The sequence below is a fragment of the Montipora capricornis genome, chromosome 10 (assembly GCF_036669925.1).
Source record: "Montipora capricornis isolate CH-2021 chromosome 10, ASM3666992v2, whole genome shotgun sequence".
In the NCBI taxonomy this organism is placed as follows: Eukaryota; Metazoa; Cnidaria; class Anthozoa; order Scleractinia; family Acroporidae; genus Montipora; species Montipora capricornis.
The window spans coordinates 60983873-60993872 of NC_090892.1; the positions used below are offsets into that span (position 1 = coordinate 60983873).

General features: G+C 38.8%; 1 protein-coding gene across 1 annotated transcript in view; it reads left to right on the forward strand.

Annotated features, from left to right (window-relative positions):
* LOC138021128 (uncharacterized) overlaps nt 1-10000 on the forward strand; it is a 264817-nt gene that overhangs the window by 14429 nt on the left and 240388 nt on the right. The window contains exons 3-4 of the mRNA XM_068867994.1: nt 4064-4319; nt 6460-6530. Of these exons, the coding sequence (XP_068724095.1) occupies nt 4064-4319; nt 6460-6530 (327 nt within the window). The remainder of the gene's footprint in view (nt 1-4063; nt 4320-6459; nt 6531-10000) is intronic.

Sequence of the window (10000 nt, forward strand, 5' to 3'; positions counted from 1 at the left end):
CCACATAAGCGGTGAAGATTTTGAGACTGATAATGCCTTTGATGTCGAGTGGTGATCAACGTTCACAAAAAAAATGATTTCGTTTTAGTATCTAAAGTTGCTTCTACAGAACATAGACTGTCATAAAAGAATACTTTATTTTACCGACGCTAAAAATGTACTTACTATTTGTGTAATAACTGAAACGCTAAGCTGTGTTTAGTTGTAAAAATATCGTAACGACAATTTAAAGGAAAGGAAAGGTAAAGGAAAGGAACTTTATTTAAGTGTCTAGTCGTTCTAGCGCTGGAGCACTGATTGGGGACACTGTAGGCTGAGATTAACAATTAACGCAAATCAAGTGAAACGTTGGTTTTTGAGGAGAAGGGAAAACCAGTGTACCCGGAGAAAAACCGCTCTTTGCAGAGTAGAGAACCAACAAACTCAACCCACATATGATGCCGACTCTGGTGGGAGGCGAGTGCTCTCACCGCTGCGTCATCCCTGCACTCGCTGTTCAAGCTTGCGACTAAGGAACCACTTTATTTAATATTCGAAATTAAAAACGAAAATTAAAGAACAAAATAAAATACCTGCACATGTTCATGCAGTTTGTTTTGAGGTGGATACTCGACATAGAAACATGATACCGCTGAACATGTTTGTTTCCCATGGATAAACGCGTAGTTACGAAAACAAGGAATGACCTAAAATTAGCAACTATGGTATCTAAAATGACCTAAAATAAGCTACAACGGTATCTTAAATAAATCTAGCCGTCTCTAATCACTTAAAATGAACAAAAACAGGCAAAACTAATGGTACAAATAATTTTACTGATCTCGCATGTGGTTTCAGAACAACAGACCTTTTCACGGTTTCTGACGCCATATTGATTGTGGGCAAACACAGCTTAAATTACAGTGAATATATGGGAATTTTGCCGAAATTTGAACCATTATAAATCTTTTACCGGTAATTACGTGGGATGCCTATCATGCATACCACGGTAATAATCTAGTTAAGTTTTTTTTATTTTTCACCGTAGTCACAAATGTGCATACCCCAGGGATAGTAGATTACCCGCTCGATAAGAATCCCGTATGATGCAACCGTAACCATCGCGGCTCGAACTTAAGTGAATATTTACATAGAATGTATAAAAAGGGGTATAGTCAGACTTTACCTTTACCTTATAGTCAGATAATTAATAAAAATATCTTGATTAATAGACAAAGACAAAAAATAAAACAATAAACACATAAACAATAGAATAAAACCATGAGATAACACAGGTTTTGTAATCTTATTTCACGGATCATAAAATCTTGTACCAACTCAATGGCAATAACTAGTCCGAGTATGCTTGTTTGAAAAGCCAGGTTTTAAGTAAGCCTTTGAATATAGATATAGAATGACTTGTTCGCATATTATGAGGGAGTGAATTCCACAGCTCAGGGGCTGCACAAGAGAAAGCTCTCTTTCCACAACAGTTAAGATTATAAGAGGGCTTAGGCAGAAGATGGAGGCCAGAGGACCTTAGAGTCCTTGAAGGTCTATAAGGTTTGATTAAGTCAGACAAATAAGACGGTGCACAGTTATTGAGGATTTTGAAGGTGAGAAGTAAAATCTTATATTGAATTCTTTGCCCAATGGGTAGCCAAATTCTGTAGGGTACGCAGAATTGGAGTTATATGTTCGGATTTGTGAGAAAAGGTGAGGACTCTGGCTGCAGCATTCTGTACCAGTTGTAGCTTTTGCACTGAAAATTTAGACAGGCCATAAAGAAGCGAGTTGCAAAAATCCAGTTTAGAAGGAATGAATGCGTGGATAAGTGTCTCACAGGCCTTAACGTTGATATGTTTCCTGATTTTGCAAATGTTTCTTAAATAAGAAAAGCAGGATTTACAAATAGCAGCAACATGGTGTTCCAGAGACATATCCTCGTCTAGGATAACGAATTGTGATAGTATTGCTGTGCTGATTGTTGAGGCCCCATTAGGAGAGGGAGGAATCTAAGCATCCCGTATCCCTAAATATCCTGACCCATATCCCGTTAATTCCTGTGGTTTGTATCACTATAATACCAGTTCGGTTTTTTAAATACCCTGCATCCTGTTAATTTTTTCCCCCAAGTATCCCATAGCCCTATAGGTTTTTTACCTAAATCTCCTGTATTCCTGATAACCGCTAATAGGGCCTCTTTGTTTCCACTGGATAATTTAGTAGCATTAATAAGAAGAAATAACCTCTTTCTGTAATATGACGATCAGAATCAAGTTATAACGACCGTAAATGAAATTTGTAAATTTCGTATAAACCCTTGTGAACAAAATTATGCAAATTCCCGCGAAATTTGAAGCGATATGAGGAGATTTTTAGACGTTGTGCCTTGTACGATGATCTAATTTTCCGTCGAGTGAATGATGTTATTAAAACGACTAAAAATATTTTAACATTTTTGAAATCTGTCTTTTTGCAGCGGAGTTATAGAGGTTTGAATTTGGCCAAAATCCCATACATTCACTATAATTTAAGCCGCGTTTTCCCCCCAACCAAGAAAGAGGGGAAAGAGAGGAAAAAAAATGCCTTCGTCCCATGAGAGACATACAGAGACAATTTATTTTATTGAGAGAGGGCCTGATTTTACTGTTAAAAGGTATTTGTAACAATCACTCTCGCAAACGTTGACAAACAGCGGGACTAGCATGTCACGCAAACCTTCTTATCACCCGTCGTGGAGATGACGGTGCGAAAGAAAACTGTTCGCCTGGCAACGCAGTTGTCATTTGCATAGACCAGAAACCCATAAGGGTTGAAACGTGTAACGGCCCCTTGTGTGCTAGGAAACAAGCTTCTGAATATTCAATTTGATAAGTACCATATTTGGAACATCAAGAGCGAGGGGTTTCCAAATATGGTACTTAGCACTGAAACATTCAACCAGTCAGTACGCACTGAATATTCGGAAGCTGTGAACGCGCGTTACACGTTTCAACCCTTAAGGGTTTCTGCATAGACCTGACAGCGTAACAATTTTTAGTTCGCCAAGCAACGCAGTTTTGATTTGACGGTAGTGCTGATGACGCCAAAAAATTAGTGTGCCCGACAACGCAGTTGTGATTGGTGGCGAGCTGACAGCGCAAAAATCTTGAGTTTGCCCGGTAACTTGGGTTTGATTGGTGCAGAGTTGACAGCGTAAAGATTATGACTTTACCCAGCAATGCAACGCTGTTTTAGTTAATTTTAGGTGATTAGAGACGTCTAGATTTATTTTCGACACCGTTGTAGCTCATTTTAGGTCACTTTCGATCATTTTAGGTCACTCCTTGATTTAGTAGGGATTAATGTCTGGCTTGTTTTCTTGCACGACAAAGCCTTCTTTCTTTCAAATTGTTGCAAGCTATTAAAAGCATTCTTTGTTATCACTCAGTTCGATCCAGGATTCGACTGCTCACTTGAGCTTGAATTCGGACTTTCACACGGGTAAAAAATCAAACGACGCGAGTATATTTTCTGTTCCGTCTGATCGATTAGACGACAACTTGTTGCCTTTCACGTCGAATTCCGTATGAGTAGTACATAAAATACCTCGCCGTGGTCGTCTGGCCACAAATTCAAATGCGTGCTGATTCCCTTCCTCGCAAAGATGACAAAGCCTACATTGCTGCCCCTCCCCTAACACACAGTTAGTAAACCTCCCAGGTTTTGAGAGACACGTGACCAGCCTGAACCAGGGTCTTTCTCCTCAACGAGAAAGGAAGCAGTGAAGAGAGACCCTGGGAGCGAGGTTAATTAAGCATGAACATTCAACCTTTTAATTGTTTAATGGTTCTAGGGATTTTTACTGATTATTGTTGTCTATTTTCTAATGTACTTCCCTCTTATTGAAAGACCTTTGACAAATACCATCAGTCAGTGACCTTTAAACAGAAAATCAGGCAAAGTAAAGACCAATGTATGGGTTACCTGAATGCCTCCTTCTTACTGTTTTTCATGTATGTTGATTGTAATTATTTTAATTATTGTTTTGATAACTTGGAAGTGTTTTATTGTGTTTAACAGTTGCATTTTCTTTGTTTAGGATGAAAGGATTGGAAGTGGAACTGGTAAATGGAATGGAAGACAGCTCTTTGTCTGTAAGCGAGATTATGCTGCATTTGTTGATATAGAAACTGTCATACCCGAGAGAGATTTTGATAGTGACCGTGGAGAGGCTACGAGAAGGGCAACATCACAAAAGCGGGATAAAGAACGAACTGGCTCAATCAAACAGGAAAAAAGACAGAATGACGAAATGTTTCCTAGGTCATTGAGTTATGATCTTAATGAAACTTCAGGTAATATATGCTGTCACACGGTTACATTCCCTGCTAGCAGATATCTCTTTTCTATTGCTTTCGCTGTGCTGACGAGTACGGGAAAAGAGAATTCTGCCATGGCGATTTTTCGGAGGTTTGTGTAGCCCTATTACTAGTAGAATTATTTTCTCGATACTTCTTGATGAGAGCCGCTGTGTCTTGTTCCAGCAAAAATTTTCTCTTGATTACAGAGTCCAGCTTTCGTTTTGCAGCTTTTGCAAACTCTACGGGATGACAAGGAAAAATCTGGAGACTTTCCAAGAAGGTTTGTTAAATTTTCCTCGAGTCTCGCTGTACGGGAGGTATTGAAAAAGCTTCCTTGTCCAGATAATTTGAAATTGATGGCGCAGATTACATTATCTTTAGCTGATTTTCCTACCTTTTTTAGCGGCGTTTTTGGTGAACGCAATGATATTACAGATAATTTCCTCTGTTTTCTAAGAGGAGAATTAACCAGAGTGAGCGGCATTCCCGCTTCGCTGAGCGCGGGTTTCCCGCCATTTTATTGACATTTAAAGAATCACATGATGATTCGGTCGTTGTCTCGGTCGCTAAGTAACCGCCGCGCATGCTCAACACAATGAGTTTCGACCCATGGCAGAGTTCTCTTTTCCCGTACTCGTCAGCACAGCGAAAGCAAAAGAAAAGAAATCTCTGCTTGCAGGGAAACGGTTACAAAGAGTAATACCTACTTTTGAAGAATAATTTGTTTGTATATATATGAAGTGGGGGCTATACACCAAGGGCGGGTGAAATCTTTCTTCCGAACTTCACCGAATATGAAACCTTGCATAGTTGTAAGTTTACATTTTAAATTTGTAACTGAGATCATTAACCTTAATGTCGTTACTGATTTACTCTAAGTTTTGTTGTTGGTAATATGTTTTAGTTTCTTTCTCACTCTGTTGGCATCCGACGTTCAAGAGTCTGTTCACAATTTTGACTTCGATTGAGAATTCCATGTTTTGGTAATATCTCACCTTCCCTCTCAGATAAACTCTGTTTTACTTTAGTTGTCATAAGTCAAAATTAAAGGAAGATAGCCGTATAGATTTTTTTTGAATTAATACACCAACCACTACCCTGCAAGCAAAGTATTTTTAATCTTGTCGCTTTTTGCACAATTGGTTTCTCTAGAAACATGCCATTTTGGTTTCTCGAATGTCAGTTTTAAGTCAAATCAACTGGAAATATTATGACGCAATCTTGACTGGCAATGTAGGTAAAGCCGTTCCTGTAAAGATAATTGACATATGACTTGTTACACATTCATGTAACTTGCGATTTTATTAGAATCTCCTCCTGTTGATATATACGTCTTCAAGTTTTTGTCTGATCCAGGAAACCAATATACACTTTCATCGCCATTCGAAAACCAACGTTACAGGGAAGCAGTAAAGTTCGTTCGACCGCACGACCACAGAACTCGCCAACGGAATCACGAATTTCGCTCTTCATAAAAATTTTCCAGAGATTCAAACCAGATTTTGGACACGTTATGATATGTTTGAGATGGTATATCAATATTTATACAAACAAAATCAAGGTGCGCCGTCATTGTAAGAAAAAAAGGTGAAAAACTTTTTCGTGCGCTAATGGCGGAGCAGTGTTAAGGATTTTGTGCGAGCTCCGCGCGATCACGAAGGAGTCTTCACTTCCGGCATTTAACAAGCAATCAGATCACGGCTTTGGTCGGCCACGGGAATTCTTGAGAGAGTTTTGGTCAGGCCCAGTTTTAGCGAGCGACAATATAGGAGAACATTATGAGCGAAAATGAACGTGGTAGCAGGTTAACTTGAAGACGAGGATTATTTAGATTTGATTAAGATATCTTATCCAGATTTCAGAAAAAAAAAGCGCCTTGCACAGGATGAACAGATATTTTGGGAACTAGTGAAATTGGAAATGAGAATTTTGACCATCTCTTTCTCTAAAAGGAGGACGTGCGAACTTTTTATACAAGGCTCGACAATAAAATTTGCTTGAGTGTTTCTTTCAGATTTCAGTCTAGAATTGAAACTTTGCCATTATGTCATTGACCTCTTTCTATAACTTATTATCATTATCATTATTACTCCTTACTATCAAGTTTTTCCAACATCCCTGTTTACTCGCACAGGAAAGGAAAAGGCAAATTTGGAGAGACAACTAGAGGTTTTGCAGCAGCAGTTAAGGGAAAGAAATTTAAGGGAGACAAGTTTAATTCAGCAACTATACGAAAAGGAGCTTCAACAAGAGAGACAGTTGCAGGCTTTGCAGCAGCAGTTAAGGGAAAGAAATTTGAGGGAGACAAATCTAATTCAGCAGCTGCAACAAAAAGAGCTTCAACGGGAAAATGCTCAAAGACAGTTGCAGGAGTTGGAAGAGCAAATCAGAGAGAAAGAAGACGACAAAGCGAACTCGGAAAGACAGTTAAGGGAGATGGCACAAAGTTTTGAAGAACGAATCAGAGAAAATGAAGAAGAAAAAACAAACCTTGAATCGCAGTTGGGGATGAAAAACCAAGAGTTAAGTGAGCTAGAGACAAGCCTTACAGAAGCTCAGCAAATGATTATTGAACTGCGTGGTCAGGAATCTTGTGATTGGGTCATTTCCCGCGGTGAAGTCCAGGTAAAGGATAAATTCTTAGGCAAGGGAGCCTGGGGAAGTGTCAACGAAGCAAGATATTGTGGCTGCAAAGTAGCTGTGAAGCAAATCCATGAACTGATTCTCTCAGCTCACAACAGACGTTTGTTTGAGAGAGAAATGAACATTGCTTCAAGATGCCGCCATCCTTGCTTGTTGCAGTTTATTGGAGCAACAAATGATGAAGGAAGTCCTTTGTTTGTCACTGAGCTCATGGAATTGAGCTTGCGAGCTTTGCTGGGGCAACGCCAACTCACGGTAACAGAAATATCTGTAATTTCTTTGGATGTATCTCGAGCTCTGAACTATCTTCACCACATGAAGCCTTCTCCCATCGTTCATAGGGATGTCAGTAGTGCAAATGTGTTGCTATGGCGACAGGGTGAACAGTGGAGAGGCAAAGTGTCAGATTATGGCACTGCTAAAATTGTGCAACAGACGATGACAGCAGCCCCTGGTGCTCCGATTTACAGTGCGCCAGAGGCAGTTTCTTCCAATCAAACATCCAAGGTTAGTTTTTTGTTGATAAATAGACATATCTTTTTATAACATTGCAGTTCCTGACCTTTTCATTAATAAATATAATGAGGTTGTTCTTGGCAAACGAAAATCGGGTGATAATAATATTGAAGGTCTTCAGTTCTTGAAACCAGTTTAATGAAGTGAAACTGAGGGGTCATTCTGAGAGGAACTCAACAGAGCTTGGGCAGAGCTTGCGAACATCTCCTTGTACTGCGATTGTTAGAATATATACATTAGTATTTATTTAAAGAAAATTAAAATGAAATTAAGGCAAAAGACTGTAAATGATGGAAGTTTTAGGGTAAAAGACCAAAACTTTGATGGAACATTTTTATCAAAACATGCCAAACTTGTTGATTTTTTTACATCTGAGTGGCCTGGTTTCTTATGAAAACTAATTTTCATAAGAAAAACTTCGCACTTAGACTCGCTTTAAAGAGGAGGCAGGCATGAACTCGGAAATAGTCTATTCAATTTTCAAGATGCTAACAATACGATACGATAACTTCATTTAGAAAGGGAGACGCAATTGAACTTTCACAGTTTACAAATTAACGACCCTCTAGCTATGCCACGGAGGACTGACCACATCTGACTGGGGACTCAATGCCCTACTCTTTGCGCCAAGTGTATGGGTTCTTTTACGTCCCACAGGGTTATGAACACTGAAGGGTTGTGAAATGGGGCCTACAGTTTATCGTCCTTATCTGAGAAGACTAGAGAGTCTATTCATTTGCAGATGTCATTACATAGGCAACGCTTTCTCCTCAGTTATTTAAAGACCCTGAGTGCTGGTCTGGCCGGAGTTTTATTTCATTCCCGACCTCTCGCACAGTCGTCCAATGCTCAACCAACTGAGCTAACTGGTCGCCGTTAAGCACGGTCCTCTTACAATAATTACAGCCCGACTCACTGCTTATATTGTAAGAGACATTACTGTTGTTTTTCTCAGGTTGATGTGTATAGCTTTGGTGTTCTTCTGTGTGAAATGTGCATTCGGGACATGCCAGATCCCGCGAGACGTAAAGAACAAGTTATCCTTGTAAGAAACGGTTTCTTTCGGAATCTGGTGCGGCAATGCCTTCAGGCTGATCCTGCTATGAGACCAGCCATGGCACAGCTTATCCAGGAATTGGAATAGTTTGATGGTACTGATCGACTGAACTAACACCTCAAGTCTTATAAGATGTCAATTTGCCTAGATATTCCCTAACTTGAAGAAAAGTATAGCAACAACGAATAGAATATATTGGAAAAGATTAGAAATACAATATGTTTAACTATTATTCCCTTGTGTCCCGGGAAATTTTGCTTCCCGCACACATTTCACAGCTTGGCAGCACTTGACGCAATAAGTTTTCATATTAGGTGATACGGAGTCATATAACAAGATTAGAGTGAACCAGTAAGAGAGCTATAATCAATATCGCACTATCCGAGGTCGAAACGTTAAGTTAATATGGAATATTAGGGCCACAAGTTTATTAGCTGTGCTATTTAGTGTTACCCTCGTAAAATAAAGTCTTTATTTATTTATTTATTTATTAATATAATAACATTAGAATGCAATAGAATTGATTTTATTAGAAGTACAGTTTTCACAAGGGAAACGAAAGTCATAGGAAAGGTTATAGAATACGACTGATGAACAAGTAATTTTTATATTAGATAATGTTTTGGTAATGAAATTGGTACAAATAATTGGGCAAGAAAGGGAATAGAGAGGGAAAAAATCCTAGAGTAAGGAAATGAGCTAAGGGATTTGAAGTGGAAATCTCACAAAGTTAAAATTTTCCCACCCTAGTTTTAAGAATAATATTAAATCATTAAGTAAACGTTCAAACATGCGCAACATTTTAAATCATAAATAAAAATCTGTGTTTAACGTGCTAAACTGCGCGCTGAACTGAGATTTAGAACTAGGATAGACCTAGAATTAGAGTGGGATAGAAAAGGTGAAATGCGGGTGCGACCTATTTTACTTTTGACCACTGAAACAATAATCGTTTTTGTACGCGCCTTACAAGCGTTGCACAAATGTCCAAAATTCAGAAGAATTTCTTGTGTAAATTTAATGGGAGCAATTTTCCAAAAAAATTTAAATTGGTCGTGATTTCTAATGGCTGTAGAAATAAATTAGGTAATCTTTTCACACGGTTAAATCGTCAGCTATGGGATACAAACTTACAAAAATACAGAATTACTGTACAGAGTAAAGTGTTGTTCAAAAAAGCTGCATTCCACGAATGCTGTTCCTCAAAGTATTTGCTTGGTTAAGCCTTTAAATTACCCAAGGGACTCTGCTTGCCTTAAGTTGCAAGGAAGGTTGTTCCATAGAATGGCGCCATTGAAGGTAAAGCTATTTGTAATAGTTAGTACGCAGTAATCGAACATTTAGTTTATTCCTAGAGTCCCTTAGGCTGTAGGCAATTTCTCCTTTTTTAGAATCTAGAACATAAATAATCTGTGGACAACTCTGGTAGAGATTCGTAAACCATCGCAGCTCTTTGAAT